This window comes from Aplysia californica, unplaced genomic scaffold, assembly GCF_000002075.1.
Source record: "Aplysia californica isolate F4 #8 unplaced genomic scaffold, AplCal3.0 scaffold00525, whole genome shotgun sequence".
Lineage (NCBI taxonomy): Eukaryota > Metazoa > Mollusca > Gastropoda > Aplysiida > Aplysiidae > Aplysia > Aplysia californica.
This window is the reverse complement of record NW_004797795.1, coordinates 287,242-311,672: the sequence shown is the minus strand read 5'-3', so window position 1 is coordinate 311,672 and position 24,431 is coordinate 287,242. Positions and strand designations below refer to the sequence as shown.

At 38.1% G+C, this 24,431-nt stretch overlaps 1 protein-coding gene across 1 annotated transcript; it reads right to left on the bottom strand.

Annotated features, from left to right (window-relative positions):
• Positions 1-1,364: 1,364 nt before the first annotated feature.
• Positions 1,365-24,362, bottom strand: LOC101858510 (UBX domain-containing protein 1-A). The gene is made up of 11 exons (XM_005106310.3): positions 24,159-24,362; positions 15,506-15,559; positions 15,156-15,229; positions 12,181-12,295; positions 11,474-11,605; positions 11,128-11,247; positions 9,681-9,752; positions 7,561-7,612; positions 6,503-6,613; positions 5,598-5,778; positions 1,365-2,254 (listed from the first exon to the last, which is right to left on the bottom strand). Exons 1-11 carry the CDS (start codon positions 24,209-24,211, stop codon positions 2,211-2,213), a joined length of 1,008 nt encoding a protein of 335 aa, XP_005106367.1. The 5' UTR covers positions 24,212-24,362; the 3' UTR covers positions 1,365-2,210.
• Between the last annotated feature and the right edge of the window lie 69 nt (positions 24,363-24,431).

Here is a 24,431-nt window from a genome sequence, read left to right as displayed (position 1 = left end):
TAGGTTGAAAAAAGAAGACTAGAAATCACGCATCCGTCGAACTGTGCCTGCGGTCCCATTTTTCTTTCTTATCTTTGTAAGAAAACCCTCAAACTTCCGAGGCCGGCCCCAACGAATTCGAGCTATCCGTGTTATACTGTAATTGTAATTACATATAATGTAATTGTAGGAGTTTTACGCACCCATCGACACTATATACACCATTTAGAAAGCAGGTTTCCTGACCCTGCCTGTCAGGGCCAACCTGGGTTGAGAGGAATACAACATCCCAGCGGAAAGACCATGATACAAAATGAAAATTTTCTCCCTACTCGGGAATCAAATTTGGCTCTCCTGTTTGCAACACAGCAAAACGCCTATCCATTTCACCACAGACTCCAGTTACTTGAGAGCCAAAATTTTAGTATAATACATATATGGTCATCAGATACGATACACCAATATTTTCAAGGCAAGCACCATCACCTTTGTTCGCAGACTTTTCATCAATAATAAAAAACCACACTTCAAAACAAAACAAATCAAAGTTTTTTAAACCAACTTGTTTTTCATCTGTAGTCTTAGATTGATCTATAATGTCACAGTTGATAGTTAATGAATGGCAACACTAAACAAGATTCATGCTGAATTTTTGTGATAAATAAGCTAAAAAAATAATAGAGGGATACACAATGTGGGCTGAGAGTAAACATAATTTACTGATTACCTGGCCCAAGATGTTCGTTCCTTTTGTCTGCCCCCACTGGGTTTTTCGGGTCTAGGTTTTCTTGTGGATGCAGGGTACCCTATGAAGGCCTGATTTCTAGGGAAAAAATTGTGTCCTATCATATGTGATGATTTATGGTACAGTATAGATTTATGTGTTGAAGGGTTGCATGAACAGAAAAATGTTTCAAGTGGTTTCCTCAAGTGAAGCAGGCCATTTTCTTTTGCATTCCTCGAAAAGTTAAAGTTCTGATCAGGAATTTTCCTAACTGTTGTTCAATCTTTCTTGAGAGGAAAACAAACAAGCACAAGTGGTGCAAGTGCAGCTTTGATGATCCAGCTTCAAATGGGTAATGCCCTGAAGTGTTGAAAAAAGGTAGAACAGCAGTCTTTTATAATTATAAACAATGTGTGTACCAACTTTTGAAGCATCAGTGTACATCTGTTACCCTTGCTGTAACAAAATATGCATGAATGATATAGGGATGAACAGACAAATTCTTTATGAACAATTTCCCTTGGAATAATGAAAGATCTTAGCAATTATATTGGCCTTAATACAAAAATGCTACTTTTTTTGCTTTTGAGCGCATATATGAGAGAGCAAGCTAAAAACAAAGACATCCTACTAAGAAGAAAGTCAAACATAAATCAAAAAGTACGGTATTGATCAAACAGTTTTTATTATTAAATAAAATCATCCCTCAAAATATGACCAAAAAATAGTAAAGATGAAAATATGCATTTTAGGAAGTAAACCCAGACATAAAAAATATGTATTTCAGAAAAAAACCCACTGATATCTTCCTGAAGTTGATAAGTATCTCAACTGTAAAAAAGATTTGACTACTGAAAATTTTTTTTCAAGTTCTGATAGTAAGTCACTTTATAGAAAACGTGACTGACAGCTGTAACATTTGCTCATTTCCATGAAGTTTGGGCAATGTTATTACAACTTAGATCAAAGAAATTAAGATGCAGTGAAGAGGTAATAGCTGGTTCATGCAGCCTTCTGCCCTTCAACTAAATGTTCACCATAAACATTGCAACACTTTTGAAATTCCGTTATGAAAGTGCTTCCATTAATCTAAAAAATGGGATTCTCCAGTTCCCAAGAGCTACTATTTTGCCATGCAAGGAGTTTTACAAAGAGAAACAATGAACTGGAGACTCAACATTGAGCAACTCCAAATTTACGTAACCATACACAGTGCTGAATATCACTACATTCATTAATCAGTGACAGCCGTCAACAATAGAAAATCCCTATGGTATAAAAGTATACTAAATTTTTTAGATGCATTCTAAAATCATCTATTGAGGATATTTTTATTGAAGATTATAGGACATTTTGAAATAAGATATTTCAAACCAGCATTGGCCATGAACACAAAGTTTTTCCTTTTTTAAATTGCTATTTAAAGACAACTGTCTTGCATACATGTTATTATGATGTATTATAAAATGTACAGTCACTAAAGATCTTATATGAAATGTAGCCGTCATCACTGTCGCTTGGTCACCATGATCACTGCTGATGGAACCAGACCTAGATGTAGAAAGAAGAAACCATCTCATCAGTAACATATTCTGAATTGAAACTGTTTTTAAAACTAAAACACAGCTGTGTTACAAATGAAAAAGAAAAAATGGGAAGTGGAACAGTAAACTGAGAGCACATAAAAAGTTGAATCCAAGGGTGACGCTCTAATTTTAGAAAAAGAGCAAAACATCTTGGACAACTGTTTAAATAGCACATTTTCATACAAGCGCCAGAATCAGAAACATTTTTTTCCAATTATTGAATCTGGGTTTAGCTCTTATTTTTCATTCGTGAAAATCACCAAGAAAGAGATTTCAAGTTTAATTTAGTCAGACTTATTCCTGACTCTGGTCAGCTCTTTTGGACTCTTGCTGACAGCGAAAATCTCCGACATGTTACACAATTAGTAAATATGGGTCATAAATTGCACAATGCAAATGTGACATGAAACTCTATACACAGCAGAATAGATGACAATCATCAATGCAAGGCCCCATGACCCATGATGAGGATATACACTTGAACTTGCTCTATCAGTCACCTATCCAAGACAATCACCTGTACAAACAACCACTTCTCCCCTTCTGTTTTTAAAATTAATATCAGGGATGGGAACAAATCCCAAAAAAAATTTCTGAAGATTCTCAGCAGGGGGTCAAGGAAGAAATTTATGTTCTTAACTTTAAAAACGTAGTCTCTGAGAGTGTTTTGAATATTAAAAAAAAGAATTAGAATAAGGTGTTATTTCACTAGGTAACAAACATAATTGATAAATTAAAAAAATACAGAAGCCTTCATTCATCTAAATACTTACATTAAAATGAATGCTTCTACAGGTCAGATCAATGTTTGATGGTCAAACAGTAATTCTTTTCCCTGCATGTTCATGTTTTTACGTTCAACTAGGAGGAGAAATGATAGTATGTGCAGCAATAGTTTGTCCACACCCACTTTCCCACAACAAGAAATTGTTCAAATCCACAATGCAACAGTACAATCATCAGTTTGTTGCAGCTGTTGTAATGTTCCGTAGAGTGTGTTGTCAATGTTAGGTCTCAGAGGGAGAAGTGTGGCTCTGATGTCATTTAGGGCTGTACAGTGGAAAAGGTGATGTTCCACAGTCTCATATACACAGTCACACAAAGGACACATTGGAGGAAGTTCTGGTTTTATTCTGTTCAAGTGAAAATTGAGCTGTATATGTTCTGTCCGTAGGTGGAAGATCGTGGTCTGTTTCTTTCTCTGTAGGTGGTTGATATTGTCATTGCGTTTTGCTGTGGTCATATGTTTGAAAACTGTTCTGCCTGTCTTTCGCAAGGCCCATCTGTCCATCCAATCTTGTTTGCTGTTGCTTTTAATGATTTGTTTTGCAGTGTTGTATGAGGTTGGAATGTTAAGTTGTTCCTGTCTAGATCCACTTTTGGCGAGTTTGTCTGTTCTGTCATTTCCCGGTATGTTTGAGTGTCCAAGAATCCACTGCATCACCAGGTTGACGCCACAGCATGTTATCAGGTGATGGGAGCCAAACAGTATATGTGTCAAGTCTTCGTTTAGACGATGGTAATTTTCTATCGCTTGCAAGACTGATAGTGAGTCAGTGAAAATCACTATACTCTGCGTTTTGTTTGGACGAGTGTCAAAAACTGTGTGGAGATGATATAATGCTGTTTCAATTCCTAGCTGTATAAAAACCTATTAAAATTGCCTAATAGTCGGAAAACTCATGTTTTTTTATTTCATTATTTTAATGAGCGCATGATTCCACCATGATGTCATACATACTACGATAACTAGCTGAGTACCCAGCTTTGCTCGGGGTCGACGCCTTGGCATTACTGCTCCTACTGGTCTACACTGCGGAGGCATTTTACATCTACATTGCTGTCTAGCATTTCACAGTCACACCTGGCTTCTAAATCTGTATTGCTTTAGATTAGGTTTACCTTGATTAACTCCTCTCTTGGTCTACATTGCTTTAGTGTATTGCTGTCTAGCCCTTCACAATTATAAAATATGGGTTTCACCTTACACCATCACAAAAAAGCACTAAGAAAATAATAATCTACAAAAGGGCTGCTACACTGAAAAAGGAACACACCGACTTCTTCAAAATCACAGAGGCAGTGTCTATAGCTTGTTCACTTTCCTCTGACAGCATTAAATAACAATTCTAGCCCATTGACAAATTTACCTATGCCCACGAAACTTTGCATGGAACTTCAACAGGCTAGCGAACAAACAAAAAAATATTTTTAAAAAATCTTGACCCAGTAATAAAAAAGTTTTTCTCTTTGGGCCCTATATTAAAAACAACTCTTTGGATACATACACAGGATCACGTCTCCACGTACTACAGGTGAGTCTCCAAAATTACTCAGCCCGTCTCTTGAATCGTGTTTCTTAGGTGAATGTTAAAGAGCGGTAACGAACTTCCATTGTGAAGGAGAGCTACGGAGATTTGTTTCGCTTCTCAATAGAATAATCACAAAGGCCAAAGAAGGACGGGAACTTTTTGTCAAATATATTTTACTAAATTCAGGTAATGAATAAATAAAAAATCAGGCTCCGTCATGGGGACCTATCTATCTTTTTGCAGGTACTTGCCAACTTTCAACTCTGTAGCTGTCGTAGTTTTATGGGAAAAGTGACTTGTTTCTAAGTTGCCAAATATATAATAGATGACATTGTCCAAGCTGTCCACCTGTCTCAGACAACCACTTTTCAAAATGGCAATGGGTGACCATCTTAGAAAATTTCAACTGTACTGCCGAGGCCATTAATCATTAAGCAGCAAAAGGAAAGAAGGTCTCCTACAAGCTTTCTGAGAGGCTTGTGAGTGCTGGCCTCATCAATCCAGACAATGCTGAAGTCTCGACACAACTTCTCAACCATTCCAGGGAGGACAAGAAACCAGATGAAAATCATGTTCAATATAGGACTATTACTGTACACCCCTGTTGACACAATTTGGATCACCTATGAGACAGGCTGCCTTGATCCTGACTGACTAGGCAAACCCAAGCTGAGTGGGATATGACAACCCGAAAGACAGAGATAATCAATAAAAAAACAACTTTTACACTCCAACATCAGACTACTGCACACAAAGCCTAGAACACCCAGACACCAGTCATCCTGCTGCGTCGAGAATGAAACAAAACAGAGTGCAAAGAGGAAAGGGAGAAAAATCTTTTTAAAACAGACAGGCAAAGAGAAGAATAATGGACTGGTACCATAAGTCATGATACTTTCCCCATATTTTCAAAGAAAGGAATTGTGTACTTATATAGACTTGTCTACAGTGACTTTGCTTCTGATGACAACAGCAAAAATATTCCAGAAAATGTACCTAATGACTCTAATGGCTTGTCCATATCCTCCGAGCTGAAAACTTTTCGAGGGAATGAAGTCATCAGGGAGAAGGGACCTGCAGGATCGGTTCTGTTCAACTCCACGTACAAATGGACGGCGCTAAGTGGTTCTTTGGCCCCAAAAGTCTGAGTGAGAGCCTGACCATTCGTCAGCCGTATCTAGAGGGGAAAAAAGATGCGGTACAAGTCATTCCTACTGATTCATTATTATGAAAAAGTTATGTAAAGCAAATTTTTTTTACAGGGTTCAGATGATACAACATGCTGATATAGGCATACAGAGGTACATTATGTTTTCTCGATCTAAAACTTATTTACTTATTATACCCTTGAACACCAATCTCCAATGAAGTTTTAAGTAAACAAATGAGCTTTACAATACAGGTACACTCAGTTTTCACTTTGAGAAACTATTCCCACTACAAAAATGGTTAGGGTATTAAGTTCTACAAATAACCTAATAGGGAATACAAAACACAATAAAAGTTGTTACATTATGCTTAACCAAGTCCTATCTCTATTTTCAAACAACCCAACTTCAAAGAAGAGAATGTAAACCTCAATTGCCCAGCAAAGGAGAACAGGAGATATAACACTGTGATGCAGAATGTGAGTGTTTTAAGGCCTCTATCGACACATATTTAGATCAATTAGGAGGCTGACTTCCATCCTGCCTGTCAGAGTCAACCCAAGCTGTGAGGGATAAAACATCTCAGCAAACAGGCCGAAATACTCTATAAAAATTCTTCCCACATAGGGATCGAACTCAGGTCTTCTGTGTGCGACGCTGAAACGACTAACTGCTACACCACAGACAGCGGTCACTGAGGAGCAAAAATTGAAACACCACTGCAGTGTTTGTTGCTTCATGTCATCTGCTCACCTGTAGCCTGCAGTCTGTGTACTCTTTCGGGGCTGCTGGTGCTGCCGCTGGAACTGGTGCAGCTGGTGCAGAAGATGGTGAAGCCGTCGCTTCTTGCTTCTGATTGGAAAACTGTCATCACAAGCAGGAAAAACACATAATATACACATTTAAAAAAAAAGACATTCAATTGAAAAAGCCAGAACATAAGAAATTTAAAATTAATCTATATATGAAAACTTTCACAGAACTGGAGACTATAGCTCATCAAACTAAAAACATGATGGTCTTTTTTATTCAGATAAATTTTAACTGCCCACACTCATTTTCATCAAACTTTTATCATTAATTTAGCACCCATTTGTCTTAATTATATAAGTATATGGTTATGACCAGGATATCAATAAGCAATGTTTTCTCTTTGTCTTTCTTAAAAAAGAACTTTTTAAATTTAAAAAACTTACAATGTGACTCATTTCACATCATCATACTTTGCATTTTAAAGCTACAAGCGGAAGATGAATTCTTTTCCTTCTATTTATATGTAGCTCAAAGCATTTTTCGATTTCGGAAGTTTCCAATTGTCATGTGGTCAATGGCGAGTTTTGCTTTCTTTCTTTTAAGCGCTGTTCGTCCACTGCAGGATGTAGCTCAACAACAATGACCCACACTCTGTTTCATCAGCTGTCGTCCGAGTCCAGGTCTCTTTAATGTCATCCTGCTATCTTCTTTCTCATCTACCTGTAGATCTTTTTTGTTTTGCTTCTTTGAACCGAATATGGTGAAATAAAAACCACCATGAAATATTAACCTGTAGTATATGATTATTTTCAACCTCAAATGGACGCGCAGAAAAAAACCCCACCTGCTTATCCCTCACAAAGACAAATCAGGATTGTCAGATATCTGTGGTATTGTTTACATGTGCTCCAGAATTATTTTGGCCAAAATTCAAATTCTAAACGTTGAAAAAAAAAAAGAGCAAGAAAAGATACATAATGTAGATATGATCGATAAAAGAAAGAAACAGGCTTTTCATAATTTTTGGAAAAATATTGCATTCATTGTACAAACCATACCTTAGCAGCTCTGTCCCTCTTATCTTTTTCTATCTGCTCCTTGACTCTTTGTCTGTGGATAAAACAAAGGAGGAACACTGATACAAACTGGGGGGGGGGGGGGGGGGGGGGGGAGAAAAAAAGAAGAAACTATGGTATTGGTAGAGGGAAAAAGAAAGAAATTAGTTATAGTTAATAGTTTTTAAGATTTATAACCTTTATTGGAACCATAGAGTAGTATCAAAGAGAAGGAACTCAAAAGTGAAAGCCTGACAGGACAGCATTATCTCATGACTCGTCGCCCCAACGAAAGCGCAAGGACTAACTAATTTTTTCCGACTTTCACTATCCTAAACCCATAAGACAGGAAACGTGGCCAACCCCATTAACACTACAGGAAAAGCTGTACAGGCCAACAGAAAAAAAACAAACAGAGTAGGACAGCCCAGTTAAGGATAGATACCAGACTTCAGGTGTGATTCGATCAAGATGAAGAAGACTATACCCAAACAAGTCAGGGTGATCTCACCAGTCCTCACCTCAACATGCTTAGCTGTGTGACTCTTTATCTCTCTGTACAGCAATCTCACCTCCATGCATTATGACAAATCTCTAGAAAAATCATGTCCAGCATGAAACCCAATAAAACACAAGGCCCTTGTCTCACTTCTTTTACAGAAGTCTTACAAAGGATTTCTTCTCAGCTTTTAACAAAATGAACTAACAGTAAGCAAGAAAGATTTTACATAAAATAGCTAAAGGAGAAGCTTATACAGCTTTATAGAGCTTAAAACTCCTCTGATTTAACTGTTAATGTTAAATCCCAACACAAATAAAAATGGGTATTTTCCTGGCATTTTCGATAAGTTGCACTAATATTATAAACACCAAAAAAGTACATTTTAACATCAAGTATAATGTCACGTACAACCTGACTGAAAAAGAAAATCAGATTCACGCACCTTTGGTTAGGGTCCTTTGACAGGCAAATAAAAAATTGGAGAGCTCTGACATTATTAGAGTACTAGGCAGATTTGACGCAAAACCTAACCATTAACACGCAGACACCCAACTTAGAGCTCTTACTCGATTAAATGAGCAGTAGGTTTTTAAAGAAGATGAAAGCACGAAAGGAAACGGAGAGAGGAAAAAAATAGTGAGAGACGTGATGGTGACAAAAATAAAATCTTATAACAGGGAGAGAAATGAGCATTATTTATTTCCGGCATAAGCATCCTGGCAAGATTTTAAGTAGGTTAACTCTTGTCCTGCGTCTGTGCTGAGATGCGAATCTTATGAGCAACCGATTACATTGGACGTTCCGGGCAGGTCGCTGGGGTCACTCAGTGTGTACTGTTGGTGTACAGAGCGCGCGCCGGGAAACATGAATAACGTGGGAGTGTGTTAATCGACGATAAAAATAACACTCTATCTTTCATAGCTTTCTATTTATAAAGTATTACAAACACATGAATAACCCCCTCTCATAAGCTGATAAGTCATTACGAGTAGTTAAGCCCATTCGAATAACCTTTCTAGACGCTCTTGTTGCTGTGAAAGACCTGGGATTCGAAAGGGAATAGTATAGGTCAATTTCCGAATGTTTTTCACTCAAATTGTTCTTTGTACCTGCACAATGGTATTCAAAATTATCAAATAAGCTTATTTTTTATCAGGTAGTATCATTTCATACAAAATCAAGCTCATTTGAAAGATTTTGTATAGAAAAATGAAAGTCTAGTTTCCTGACTATCCTTTCGAGCTCCTCATGTCTAAGTGGGTCAGTTTGCTCTATAATTTCATTGAACGAACATCTAAAGCTACCAACTTGGCGTGTTTTGAATGAGACTTATACCTCGGTTACGAACCAACGCAGGTGGTTCAAGAAGAAGGCCACAAATGCACATAAACTCAAGCAGACAGACGCACACACACTTCAGCTACGTGAATGCGGATCTGACTCGGGACCCGAATTCAAAGGGAGATGGTGCTCGGCCCGCGTGTGCTGAGCCCCTCCAGGGGCTAGACTGACGCGGGACCATAACGCAGGCGAGGTGCCGAAATAGGCTTATCGGGCAACATAAACCCGGCCTCCGCAGGACGAGGGTTAACATTCAAACAATGCTTAATCTAACATTTACCTTGCCATCTTCTCTTCCATTTTCTCACGTTTCCGTTCTTCTGCTATTTTTCTCATTTCCGCTTCCTCCATCCTGTGCAATTGATGAAAACAAATAAAACTCAGGATAGTTCAAAACTAGCCGCAATGAATATGCCTAAAGAATACAGTACCGATTTGGTAGAAATAAAAAAAATATTTATGGAAGGAAAAAGTACTATTAACTCTCCAAAGACTATTCAAATTCAATAAGTGCACCATCAAAGTAGTAGAATACAACTGTGAAACCTGGTCACTAACAAAGCAACATATTTTAAAATTTGCAAACCATACAAAGTGTTCTAGAAAGAAAGATTGTCAAAGCAGAGATGTAAGTCAAAAACTCTCTTCAATTTCTTGTTTCTAGAAATTAAAACAGATAACAAACATTTTAAAATCGAAACGACATAAAAAGAAAATGGACAAAAAATAACGCATTGTACTGAACAGAGGCCCACTGAGGAAAAAATATTAATTTTTTCTGTGTTAGTTGTGAGTTGTGACATGTCTTTCAGAGGGGTCCGGATATTCAGAAAAGGGAGGGAAAATTGCCTGTACACCTTATACCCATTTAAATACTGCTGTTGCTCAGCAGACCATGAGTCATCAACACAATCTTCACTTTTGAGCCAGTCAGAGTGTCAGTTCAGTTGGGTTGGGTTTTTAAAATCAGTTTCACTGTTGACACCTGTTTTCACAAAAAAAACATTTGTATTGACACCGGTACTGAAGCTTCCACTCATCTCAAAAGTCATGAAGACTTATGAAAAAAACTTAAGTGATTCCTGAGTACAGACAAAATAGGTTTCATGAGTAATTAAGTAAATAAATAATTCGATGACGAAAAATGTCAGCAAGAAATATGGAAAATGATTTAGATGATCTCATTTTCACATCACTTGGAGGACGTTGAGTGCTCTACTTTACTGTCACAATAAGGATTAAGAGGGAGCCCATAGATATGGTGGGAAGATGACATAGCACAGACAGCGGTACAGGAATGGACTAGACAAGACGGACCAAAAAGAAGAATGAAGACAACTACAAAAGGGCTACATCTTGTGGTGAATAGACAGGGCCCTGCAAGTCACAGAATATAAAGCATAACAAAATTCCTTGAATTAATGAGTACTGTAAATAACACGTGATTTCTTTATTTTCTATGTCAATAAGTGTCTGCTTTAGGCGTGTAGCATGATTTTCTTAGAAATTTGAACTCAATACAAGAAGAAAAGAATATTCAGGTCTTCTTTCCTTAAATTTGCTTTAAAAAGTCCTCTAATAAACCTTTGCTTTGTGACTCTACAAATGAAAATAAAACCTCACAAATAGAAGGCATGTAATCACTACAAACCCCTTATTTCAAAGCAACTGTCCCAGAATAAAAAGATGAACTATTGTCTACAAACTTAGCAAATACGGCAACCTACTTTTGCTTAGCCATTCCAAGGTCACGACCTTGATTTCTCCTCATTTTCTCTCTCTGGATCTGCTCTTTCTTCTCTTGCTCCTCTTTTTCAAGCCTCTTCTGTTTCAAACGGTCTTGTAGCCTGTTCAAAGTTAATAGCAAAAAGAACAAAGGGTGAAAATCTGCAGAAATTTGTTGAGACGGATTTTAAGGCACAATGCAGTTTCACGAATAACACCACTGTACCTGTAATTCGTATTTGAAAAACCTCACAAGTGATCAACAAATGAAGAGCAAATGTTTAAAAAGTAACAAAACTGTAACTACCACCATATTCAATTTGAATCAAATCTGCCCATGTTACTTACTTGATCATCTGCTCTTTCTTTTCTTCCTCAGTCAAAGGTTTGATTTCTTCAGTACTCTCTGAGAAGTCTGTATGTTGTGTGCGGGCTGCATGAGCCTGGGCATCAATCTCACTCTTTAAAAGCTTGCCACATCTGTGAAAAGAAATATCCTGAAGTAAACTGAAACGTTCACATCCAACAACCAAACCATCCATTTGTCAGAGTGCCATTCCTCCTTGTACACCTCTGTGAAAAGACAAGCTTCCATGTTGAAGTGTACAGATGTGATGATGTTCACTTTGGTATATCACTTTTGCATTATTGAAAGACATTGGTTTTTAAAAAAAAAAACCCAACCTTTTTGTTTAATCATTCTGTCCCAGTATTTCATTTCATGAGTAGCAGAAAGGACATACACCCATCCAAAGAATACATTAAACTTTAGGTCACTGATAATATCTCAGTGCAGTTGATGATGTTGATATTACTAAACAAACTATTTCATGATGCAAAACCTTGATTAAAGAATGGCAGCAGTTGAATATAAAAGAAATATAAGATTGTGGATATGTGCGAATTTCTGGCTTCTTTAAAAAAGCATAAGTTATCAGAAATTGAGTTCAAGGTTTTCCGACATGGTTGAGTCCTCTAAGCTAACACGAGTCGGCAAAGGGTGAAATATGTTTGAAAAGGCAAGCCACAAAAATAACAAAGAATGATGTTCTTACTCATTACACTTGAGGGATTTCGCCAGCAAAAGTGCAGCACCATCACTTGTCTCTGTTTTTTGACTCTCATCCGTCCCTCCACTTCCCTCCCCTGAGGCAGAACTACTCTCACTCTCTGCGAGAAAAGTAAAAATGGAAAATGGATATGAGAATAAAAAGGGTAATTAAATATGCCTACCTGGGCTTAAAATAGTATTTCCAAATACACAATAATTGTTCTCTAAATAAAGGAAAGTCATTATCTATTCTAGTACTTTCCTACGTACAGCATTCCCGTTGCAATTTTATTCTTATCCTAGCAAAAACTGTTCTTCATAAACAATGCACCCACATATCAATAATACAGAATAAGTATTTGAACATATGAAAAAGAAATGTTGTAGAGTCTGAATAGTATGGAATAAGCATTCTACGACAGTTTCGTTGCAAACAGACCATGTCCATGCCAGGAAGCTAAAAAATGCCTTTGCTACAGTCATATAAAAAAGAAAATATAATAATTTTTTCCCTCCTCTTTGAGTAATGCAGTAATCAAGAAGTAATGAAAGCTTAGAAAATAACTCAATAGCTTAACATTTCTAGAATTACAAGAACGATGCATAAAACCTACTGAGGAATATCATAGCTTTTCAAATCTCATGTGAATAAGTCGCTCATTCAGTCCAGAATGATGAATAATGTTCAAGAAATATGTTAGACAGAGAGACAGTTGCAAATTGAATTATAACAAGTATATAAGCTCTTCAATGATAACAAAGCATAATCATGTAAAATATAAAGCAACTTGGTGTTTGATTTTTGCATAAACTTGAGCTCAGAGTAGCAACTTTCTTTGATCACTGACACAGTACAGTAATTTATTTCATCACAATTGTTTTAGACGAGTTATTAAATTAATATCTTAAATACATTCTTTAACCTGTTGAAGAGACTAGAGACTTACAATGTCAGAAATAAACAGGCTCTATAATATTATATGTATCATCATCATCAATGCAAGAGCCAGAACTGCGACAGACATCGTGATCATGGTTCTCTTTTGCTCGGATACTCTCAACACGGCGCACCGGCAGTGGAATTTTAGTTGCCACGGGGGGTTCCCCGCCGGGCGCCTTATCACGTTGGGGTCAGCTCCCTGTCGCCGCTCTGTCTGGGCCGACTTAATTTTTGGTACCTTTCAACGAACAATTTTAGACACATCCTTGCATTTACGGTAATTCTCATTTAGTGCACCAAAAGCATGCATTTCTGCTCTTGAGACCAAAAAAAAACCGGACGTTGTAACTTGTCTGGTCATTTCGTTAGATGTGCTGGAGTCGGCAATGCTAAATTGCAATTTTTTTGGGACTAGCGTGAATGAAAAAAAAAATCAATATAAAAAAATGACCTCGACAAAATCTGTCAAACTTTTGGAACATGAACGACATAGCATTGGTGCAGATACTCAGAAAAGATGGTATCTGCGCATATAATAGAAAGCTGTCATTTTGCTACTTTATCCATCGGGCACACAATTCGCTTTGAAGTAATTCCTCCAAATGCAACTTTATGTGTCTAATATAATCGTGCATATTTGCATATTTTCTCGAAAGTTTAAAAGCTACCATGAAGATTCTCTATAAAAAGTACAAATCGATTTTAATGCCAGAATACATCTTCAATGTAATACACGAACAGTATCTGTTACACTCCAGAAATTCCTTACTTTTCTTAAAACGCTAAGCTAAGTTTAGGTTTTGTAAGTTGACTGAATAATAGGGTTGACTTCTCGTAATTGGGTTACAAGAATAATTTCTAGCTTTCCAGGGACACTGAATCAGCACAAGACTTTTCCAGCTTTATTTTTCGTTTCTATGACCATTTGCAATAACTGACAATGTGACTGATTTCTTTTCATTCACAATTGTGTCCGCGCAATTTCCGACACAAAAACTAAGAATGAATGTGTTAGCTGTCATTATGTTTATTCCATACAAGTAATTTATCTCTACCCATGTATTTACACGGTTTTGTGGGTTTTTTAAATCACTTATATTATATCTTTTTAGGTGTATGCAGGCTGCCACAGACACAGCATGATTCATGAACAAACGCAGAGTAACTTTCTCTTGTTGTTTAATAGTAAAATAAGAGCTAACGCTGATTTGTCTTTAGTTATAAAATGCAGATGTACATCTTTCTTCTCTTATAACATGACTATTACTACTCGAGCAGATTTAAGATTTCTCATGGTAAAATACATGATATTCGTAGTCAGTTTAACACAGATTTTGGAGAGATCTGTCGTGCCTTTTTTAAATTAACAATAATTTATTCATAAGTTTGAAACTAAAATAGGACAAATTGGGTACTCTATAAACACTTGTCTAGAACAAAAACTAAAGCACAGAAATGAACCATTCTAACGCAGAATAAATCTCAAGACATTGAGCTTTTAGTACATCTGTGTAATGGTTTGCTGTGTGGGATGGGAAAGAAGTTATATCGTTTTAAACACAGTCAAAAATGCAAACTTCCTAGCCGACACCGGCAAAGTCGCTTCAGGGCTCATTAACCCCGTGACCTCGAGCCGGGGAGCTCTGGCGGGCTGCTGAGTCACGCTAACTAAAGGTAACAGAATCGGGCGAAAAGTGACGCCGTGTCAAAAAAGTGACACATCCAATCCTTCCCTGCCATCCATCTGTATATAGGCTCTCCAAGTAGGTTGCTCTTGGTCTACCAGTGCCTTCTTTGCCTTCAATTTTGCCAGTGAGAGCTAGATGTTCAAGGCCTTTTCATGTCTATTCAAGTGCCCATTGAAAGTGCATTTGTCTTTTCCTGATTGCTGTCTTTTTCTGTTTCAATAATGCATCAATCATAAAGACTACAGCATGTAGAGGAATATATTTCCACTTATTCATCTGTAACACAAAGCACAATGGTCAAATTATATTCTAATATAAAAGATTCTTTTTTAAAGCATGAAAGTATCTAACCTTTGCCTAAAACGTTTCCGGCAGGAACTTCAAAAGGTTCATCTATGTCAGCATCATCAGCATGGGCAAAAAGCCTGGGTATAGAAAAATCACATCATCAAGCATGCGTCTCAGAACTATAATTAAGTGTACCACAAATTAATCATTAAAAAAAATAATTGCACTATTCAACATGAAAAAAATGATTGTGTTGGAGCAGGTGAATTATTGTTATAATTCATGCGCATTATTCATTATATCAGGGGGAAAATTACATTTTTGTCTGTATGATTTCAAATATTCCAATAAAGATCTACAACCAAAAAATACTGTTTGTAGTATTTTAATTTTAAAATTTGTGTATTACTCACCAATCCATCGCCAGTTGCACACCTTTATACCCAGTTCTAGCGAGAGCCTTTTGCCTGAAATTAAAATTTACAAAGCAGTCAGGACTTACTGTAACAGCAACCTGTCCAAGGACAATGACCTGTACACACAACCCCTTCCCATGTCCCCTCGTATGTATTTAAGACACTGCCCAAGACGTCCACCTGTCTAAGACAACCATTTTTCTCCTCAACAATAAGTGGTCATCTTAGAAATTTCAACTGTATGCAAAATAGAAATACCAGAGAGGCAAAGATAACAGCAGTCAGAGTATGCCAGAAACAAAAACTGCGTTACCAGTTCTTTAATTTGATGAATGATGAAGAACTATTAAAATAAGTATGGTGTTATTTTACTCATTCGACCCATCTCATGCTCAGATATTCTAAAGCACTTTTCTTGATCATTCTTATCTGCTTTAAATACGAATTGTGACTTTACTTTATATCCACTGTAAATTATTAGTTTATGAGATGTATGGATATTTTTATACGAACTATATTACAATAGGACCAGTATAGCCAATGGCGTAATAGTAATAATACTTTACTTGTTTTTAACAAGGGAGGTTTCAGGGGGCTAAAAAAAATCGGGGGGGGGGGGGGGGGGGATTTCACCATAATTAAAAGTCTTGCAAAATTTAGGCTGGACATTTTCTTGAAAATAATAGATTTGCAAGGCAAAGGTTTTAGTGGCCATTATATGAGTGGTCTGCAGCAAAAATTAAATGGCGGTCTACCCCCAAACCAGTGCATCTGCTTGTGGGTCTAAAAGTAAAAATTTTACCATAAGTACATAGAAATCTGTTTTGATTTAATAATGATCAATTTAATTGACGTGAAAGCCTTTGGTGCCTTTGTCATTGTCAGATTTCGCACCAAAGGCAAGGGCTCTTACTTCCAGCATCATAATGGTAAAACCCCTTTTCCAGAGACAAAGAGTAGATTAAGTGTAAAAGAGTTAAAATGATGAATGATGAGACTTACTGGGTCTTACTAGACACTAAAACTATATTCATCATTCATATAGATCTATAGGCCTAATCAGTGTATAAAAATATTGAACCTGTGCTCACCTCACTGATCTTCTAAAAAAAAAAAAAAGGCCGACTCTATTTCTCCCAACGCTCGGGAAAATAAACCTGAACTGTATTTCTCCCAACGGTCTCCTTTCTCGAGATTTGTTGATAATTTGCTAATGGAGTGGCCCGTGTGTGTGTGTGTGTGTGTGTGTGTGTGTGTGTGTGTGTGTGTGTGTGTGTGTGTGTGTGTGTGTGAGAGTGTGTGCGTAAAGTGTGAACGGTGCGTGGCGGCGGAGGTGGAGGACTTTTTTTGTTTTGTTTACATGAAGGATTTTAGTTTTTGCTTTAGGGGTGACTAAATGCAAAATATGTTACTGTCAAGGTGGAGCAGTCTTGTTTTCTTGAAGTAAGTACTTTTTGAAGGCATTTTCAAATGGAGTATAGATCTAGTCTGGGAATGTTGCCCCAACGACAATTGAAGTATCTGAATATTCAGACATTTAAAAATCTCCAGATCTAGCTCTAGAAATTGAATTCCATGCAAAAAGTGCTTCCAATTCCCAGTCCTCGTCGACTGGCAGAATGAAAGATGACGCCTAAATCTCACAAATAACCAAAAAATCTCGAGAACGGGAACCGTTCGGAGAAATAGAGATCAAGTTTATTTTCCTGAGTGTTCGTAGAAATAGTCACTTCGGGAAAAAAAACAGAGTCTGAGCCTCTTCATCATAGACCTGTGTAGCTTAATTCGTAATAGAAACTAGATCTAGGATACAGATCTAGGCCTAGTCTAGATATACAGTCGAACCTGCCTAAACGGAAACCTGTGTAAAACAGAAACCTGTCTTGACGGAATCTCCCAGCTTCCCCCTTGATATATTCTTCTTTAATTACCTGTATAAAACGGAAACCTGTCCAACGTGGAAACAGAAAGAAAAATCTACTCCCTTCCGAGGATTTCACCTGTCTAAGACGGAAGATACTTTGCACGTTCAGCCCTGATTTGAAACAAAACTCGCAAGTTTGGTTCCGCCGGCTCTAAACTTAACGCCATGGCCATGCCGCTGGACAAGGAAAGGGAGTAGGGGTGCAATTTGGGGGTAGATGTTACCCCATTATGTGAGCCCTGAGCGATGCACATGGTCAGGGCAGTGTGTGTGTGAAATCTCACAACTGCCCATGAGAGTGCTTGGGTAGCGAGCCACTTCGGAAACTGTCCTGGGTAGCCAGAAGCCAGAGGTGTGAAATTAGATTGACCAATGCCAGCCAAGAAAAGAGTTCCTCGAATCGTTATAATGATGGCAGTGAGGGGTGGCATTGGACTCATTGGTGGGTGGGGCTTATGGTGGAACCATGGTGATGTTCAAACGTTTCTATTTTCAATAGAGGTCAATCAGTGGTCCCATGAAAGGCAAGCACTGGTTGTAATTGGATAAGTAAGACTGTCGCATGTCCTTATCAGACAGGATAGCTATTGAGAGGTGTGAAGTTTTGACCTCTGCTAGCCGATCGGACAAGCGACCCTTGATATCCCACCAGCTGGGCCTCTGACCCCCCCCCCCCCCCCCCCCCCCCCGCCCCTTTCGATCTCCCCCTAAATTCCCCTGTCTAAGACGGAAATTTTTTCCGGCTCCCTTGTGATTCCGTCTTACACAGGTTCAACTGTACGTCTTCGTGATTTCGATGGCGATCTGTTGATGAGCTGGAGAAAAAAAAAAGTCAAGACTCAAAGGAACAAAACAGTTTAAACACTTGACTCTAGACTAGATCTAGAATCTAGATATAGATCTAGATCTAGTAGATCTACGGCCCAGTACGGGAAATGTTTGACTGACTAAAGTAAAGTCAAAGGAGACTAGATTCTAGAATGGGAGTATATACAGACCCGGTAACCGGGAACAAAGTCACAAAGTATACAGACCCAGTAGGGGAACTCTTTTGTGATTTCGGAAAGTTTCAGCGCCCTCTTAGCTCAGGGTAGACCTAGGTTCTTCTAGATCTATGGCCTAGGTCTAGATCAAGACAGACAGACATAAATCATTGATCTTGTTTCGAGGCTAGCTTAGATCTAGATCTAAATGAAGATTGCGGATGTCTTTTCGATGAACGATCGTTTTTCCTCCGTTTTGGAGTTGGAGGAATCACAATTTGAAGAAAAGAACAATATCATAATTTCAGTTGAGCAGTCACCTTCTCTATTTCTCTGCCTCTCTCTCTCTCTCTCCTCTGTCTCTGTGTATCCCTTGCATTCTCTTTTTCTTTGTTTGAAGAATGCAAAAGAAAGAATATATAAATACAAAACTGGGACCACTCGAAATGAAATATCTTTTACACCAAAGAGTAAAAGAAAACATTTTTCAGACTGCATGGACAAATTCAAAGACAGGCACATTCTTTAAAAAGATAGTACCAAACATAAAAACTATAGTACCGTATGGAGAGGGCCAAAACTTGATTACACGACTCAGATTATACTCACCATATTTCTTCATCAAAAGAAATCAAATATGCCACCAGTGCCAAAAAACACTATCAATTGATCACGTACTTTTGGAATGTGAACTGTTCATACAATACCAAAATGCGTTAAAAGATCAATTTAAAAAGGAAGGCATTCATTTTGACACTACAAACATTCTGTACCCAAAGAGAAGCAATCAGACGAAAATTCTAATTAAAAATTTAATTGAAGAAATAAATAAAAAATATCCTATATACAGGCAAACTCTTGCCTCTAACATTATCCAAATTAATCTATGCTTTAACAAGGGGAACAGGGTTATTTATTATTATTATTGTTGTTGTTGTCATTATTATTATTATTATTATTAATATTATTATTATTATTGCTGTTGTTGTTATTATTATTATTCTCTGGGGCGGGGAAACGGGGGGGGGGGGGGGGGGGGCTGGAGATATAGAATATGGGTATGCTCCAAGAAAAGTTGTTCTTCATACTTATTTGTTTACTTATACTGTATTATTATTATTGTTGTTATTGTTGCTGTTGTAGTCGTAGTTGTTGTTGTTATTGTTGTTGATGTCATTATTATTATTGGTAGTAGTAGTATTATAGTTATTCATCGTTGTTTCTATTATTGCTACTGTTATTATTGTTGTTTTTATTATTGCCACCGTCGTTATGGCTATCGTTATTACTATCATCGTTATCATGGCTATTATTTTCAACTATTACCTTTAATATATAAAAGCAATATAATTTTACATTCCCCCCTCCCTCTATCTCTCTATCCGAATGAAATATATGAATATATCTCAATCCATTTCATTCAAGAATGGAGGAAATGATGTCGAAAAAACAAAACAAAAACAAGCCACTTTACAAGTTGAAAGTGATTTAAAACATGGGTCTCTATATCTTTCTTTCCACTCCTTACACAAGAGGATGTCGGTAAAAGGATGTGACCGTCTACAAAAAGAAAAAAAAATGCAATAGTTGAGTTTATACATCATATCTCCACTCCTTAAACCACGAGGAGATTGGTCTTATAGATGTAACTCAATAGAATGACCAAACACAACATGAGAATAGACATCTGCTTTCCTCTTGAAAAAAAAAGGACGGTGATCTGAAGATATAGCCTCATATTGTACGGATTGAATGATCTAATTTAACGTATTCATACAAGGTATCTGATCCCATACAATCGGCGGATTCCAAGTAGTGTCCTTTTAGAAATTTTAATTTATAATAATATTACTGCATTTATTATTTTAATATTATTTCATTATTTTACTCAAATCAATTCTATTGTTAGTATTATTGTTTTTGATATTGATGTTAAGACCGTGTTTCTTCTTCTTCTTCTTCTCATTATCAATATTTGTATTATGATAATCATTAGCATTATTTCTTTCTTTCTTTCTTATTTATTTTAAAATTTATTTATTTATTTATTTATTATTTAATTGATGTTTTTTGGGGTTTTTTTTGGTTTGTTGTTTTTTTCCTTAATTATCATTAATACTGCCCTTAATCCACGTGTTATCGATAAGAATAGACGGTAACATAAATGATGACACTATAAGTGGGGGGGGGGGGGGGGGGGGTGATGAGAAATGGTAGTACAATTCGAGCGAATTATAGGCGATTTCCAGGTTGAGAACCATAGATATGGGGTACATAGAAGCAGAAACAATAAATTGGCAAAAAGAATTATTAATCGCATACAGGAAAAAGAGGCTAAAACAGCACCTGGACATGGATGGCTGATGCCTCTATAAATAAATCATTGATGGTCATGGTCATGGTCAAGGTTTGTCTTTGTCTTTCTCTCTCCCCACCTATTTCCCACCCTATCTTTCTCTCGTTCCCTCCTGCCAACTGGGGCATGTCATATACATTTTGATAGCACTTCTCTCTCTCTCTCTCTCACACACACCCACACACCCAAACTACTGGGTCTGGGCACTGAAACTTTCCGAAATCACAAAAGAGTTCCCCTACCGAGTACATCCCGTTAAACGTAGAAGACGCATCTTTCTGATTGACTGCTAATTTTAGTAACGTGATGTCATCACTTCCTGGAATACCCACAGACTCCACCGCATGGAATGACGTGTATTCTGTAACATTTTGGATTTCCGATCTAGTACTTAGACATGATGGAAGATCACTCAGATCTAGATCTAGATCGTTGATGCTCAGAACAGTAAGATTAAGAACGCTGATGCTTGAAATTGAAAAAAGGTAAACGCAAAGACAATATACCGCACGAAAATTGCTGTTAAGACGCTGGAGGATTTGTAGATCTAGATCTGGATCTACCCCCCCCCTGCATTTTTCATCACTAATATAAATTTTTTTTTAAACAAACTACAAAGCAACAAATTATAATTTATGGGACGAACTGTTGGTCAGTCGGGAGGAGGAGAAGAGAAAAAAACTGTCCGGGACCGGGATCGAACAGCACATAAAATCTTTGCATGACTTCAAACGCAGACGCGCTGTCTATTCGGCCATCAGAACTTCCGACAGCGAGAGGTAGAAGCTTAACCCTCGTCCTGCGGGAGCCGGGTTTATGTCGCCTGATAAACCTATTTCGGCATCTCGCCTACGTTCTAGTCCCGAATCAGTGTAGCCCCTGGCTCAGCGCATGCGCATCGCCTTACGTGAAATTCGAGTCCCGACTCGGATCCCCATTCACGCAGGTCAATTGTGTGTGCGTCAGTCTGCTTGAGTTTGTATGCGTTTGTGGCCTTCTTCTAGAACCGCCTGCGTTGGTTCGTAATCGAGGCATGCGTCTCATTCAAAACACACCAAGTTGGTAGCTCTAGATGTTCATCCAATGAAATTATAGAAGAAATTGACCCACTTAGACATGAGGAGCTCAAAGGGATTGTCAGGAAACAAGACTTACATTTTTCTCAATACAAAATCTTTCAAAAGAGCTTGATTTTGTATGAAACGACCTGATAAATAAGCTTGTTTGATAAGTTTTGAATACCACTGTGCAGGTACAAAGAACAATTTGAGTGCAAAACGTTCGGAAATTGACCTATATTATCCCCTTTCGAACCTCAGGTCATTTATAACAACAAGAGCGTCCAGAAAGGATTCAAAGGGGCGTAACTACTCGTAATGTCCATCAGCTTATGAGAGGGGGTTATTTATGTGTTTGTAACACTTTATAGAAAGCTATAAAGGTAGAGCGTTATTTTCATCATCGATTAACACACTCCCACGGTATTCATGGCGAAAACAAACGTTTCCCGGCGCGCACGTTGTACACCAACAGTACACACTGAGTGACCCCAGCGGCCTGCCCGGCACATCCGACGTAATCGGTTGCTGATAAGATTCGCATTTTGGCACAGATGCAGGACAAAACTTAATATACATTTCCATGCGGTTGCCTATACTTAGATGTAGTCACGTGATCGGAGGGGTATCCTGGTCTGACGTCAAACAAGATGGGCGCCACACATAAAAATAGTTTGCGTCCTTCTACGTTTAATCGCATGTTACCGGGTCTGTATACTTCCTGACTTTGTTCCCGGTTACCGGGATGGTGCTTTTTGGGTAGTTCCCACCCCCCTTATTTGAGCCTGACCTACATCTAGATCTAGATATAGATCTAGAATCTATACATACGTTTGTTGATGAATGCGTGGCGAGCTAAGATATCAAATCTAACAACTGCAAAACATTAAATTGTGGTAAAATTTAGGGGGGCATGCATGCCTGAAACCCCCCCACCGTATTTTTCTTAGTAAGCCCCCCTGAAACCCCCCTACTCTTGGGGCCAAAACCGGCGAATAACAATTGCGGGGTGGGAACTACAGAAAAAGCGCCACCGAGTCTGTATACTTCGTTCTAGGGTATTTTTATAGAAGCACTCCCGTTTCGCGTCACATCCACTACCGGAAGTCAGCTCCTTCACCACTTTAGTGCCGTCGGAACGAATAAGGTCAGTTTTTTTTAGTTAAGGTTTAGATTTATGATTTTATTTTGATAATGCATGCTTTTATAGACATTAGGGGGGTTTCAGGGGGTCTCCCCCTGATGTGCGAGTACGTTATAGCAGTGTAGACGCAGACAGTGTAGTAGGTCGGGTAACGGGGGAAGTGGCTATTCTCATCCGGGGTGAGAATAGAAAAACGATCTACCTCTCACCCCGGGTGAGAATTGCCAGCGTAGGCTATTCTCACCCGGTGCGAAACAAGACCTGCTTTTCCTCATTTTGGAATACTGTCTATCGGTGTGGATGATCCAATTGATAAAAGCCAAGAAAAAATTACGTTATAGCACAAAAGTAAGCTAATTTGATCGTCTTCAAAGATGCTATGGCTATTTCACTTTTCGAATCGAGCCGAACTACGCGGGTCGCCATTTTGTTTTGCCCGGAAGTTCTCGCAAGATCTACTCCTCCCCTATCTCTCTCTCTCTGTCTCTTTCTGAATACTGTCTATCGGTGTGGACGATCAAATTGACCAAAACAAAGTTAAAAAATGATGTTAAAACACAAAAGTAAATTAATTTGGTTGTCTACAAAGATGCTACAGCTATTTAACTTTTCGAATCGAGCCGAACTACGCGGGTCGCCATTTTGTTTTGACCGGAAGTTCTCGCGCTACTCCTCTCTCTCTATCTTTCTCTCTCGCCACTGCCCACAGACAAAATTGTACGCTTTTAGTAGGCTAGGCTACAGTACAGTTGTAATGGAACGTTTGTTCACGGCACAGAATTCTACAATGTTTCTGTTATCGCAGTGTAGAATTCTGTGGTTTAGGGTGAACGCAAAATTTGTTGGCCTAGATCTAGAATCTAGGCTATAACGGTGAACGCGCACCGGGTGAGAATAGCCAAAAGACTCGCCTGCACTATTCTCATCCCGGGTGAGAATAGAGGTGGCCGGTAACGGGGGTGAAATAAAGTGCCGTAACATCTAAACTAACAATTTGCGACGTTTTACAAAGCCAAAATCGTGTTCAGGGCCCTAAAAAACCTATAAAAAGCTACAAAATAATACCCTTTATACTTTTTGAGACGGGAGGGTTTCTATAAATTTACCCGTTCTAGAATCTAGAATAGGCCTAAAAACTCCTAACCTAAACACATCAATGAAAACTTAGAAACACAGCTTCCTTACGCTCTATTGAGGGGGAACCCCATTTCGGCGAGAGTCTCTGCATCTGTAGGCATGCTGAAACAAGAGCACGGGAATGTTCCGAGAAGAGTGGTTGAACGGTGTATAGACTAGACCTAGGCCTGGCTATAGATCTAGCCTGGGCAGATGTGAAAATGAAATTGCAGAATATCGTCTAAAAATGTGATCATGATAGATCTAGAAAAAGCAGATAAAGCAGTACAAAACCATTGGAAACGGTTGAACTTCCGGTCGTTCTTTTTTCTATGAAGGGGA

What these genes read in the sequence shown, in the direction of transcription:
- LOC101858510 (XM_005106310.3), bottom strand. Translation starts at nt 24,211, where the DNA reads ATGCCTACAGATGCAGAGACTCTCGCCGAAATGGGGTTCCCCCTCAAT. An exon ending in CGGAAACGTTTTAGGCAAAG is followed by an intron (nt 12,296 to 15,155) that starts GTTAGATACTTT and finishes CTTTTCTCGCAG; the next exon opens with AGAGTGAGAGTAGTTCTGCC. An exon ending in AGAGGGACAGAGCTGCTAAG is followed by an intron (nt 6,614 to 7,560) that starts GTATGGTTTGTA and finishes TTGTGATGACAG; the next exon opens with TTTTCCAATCAGAAGCAAGA.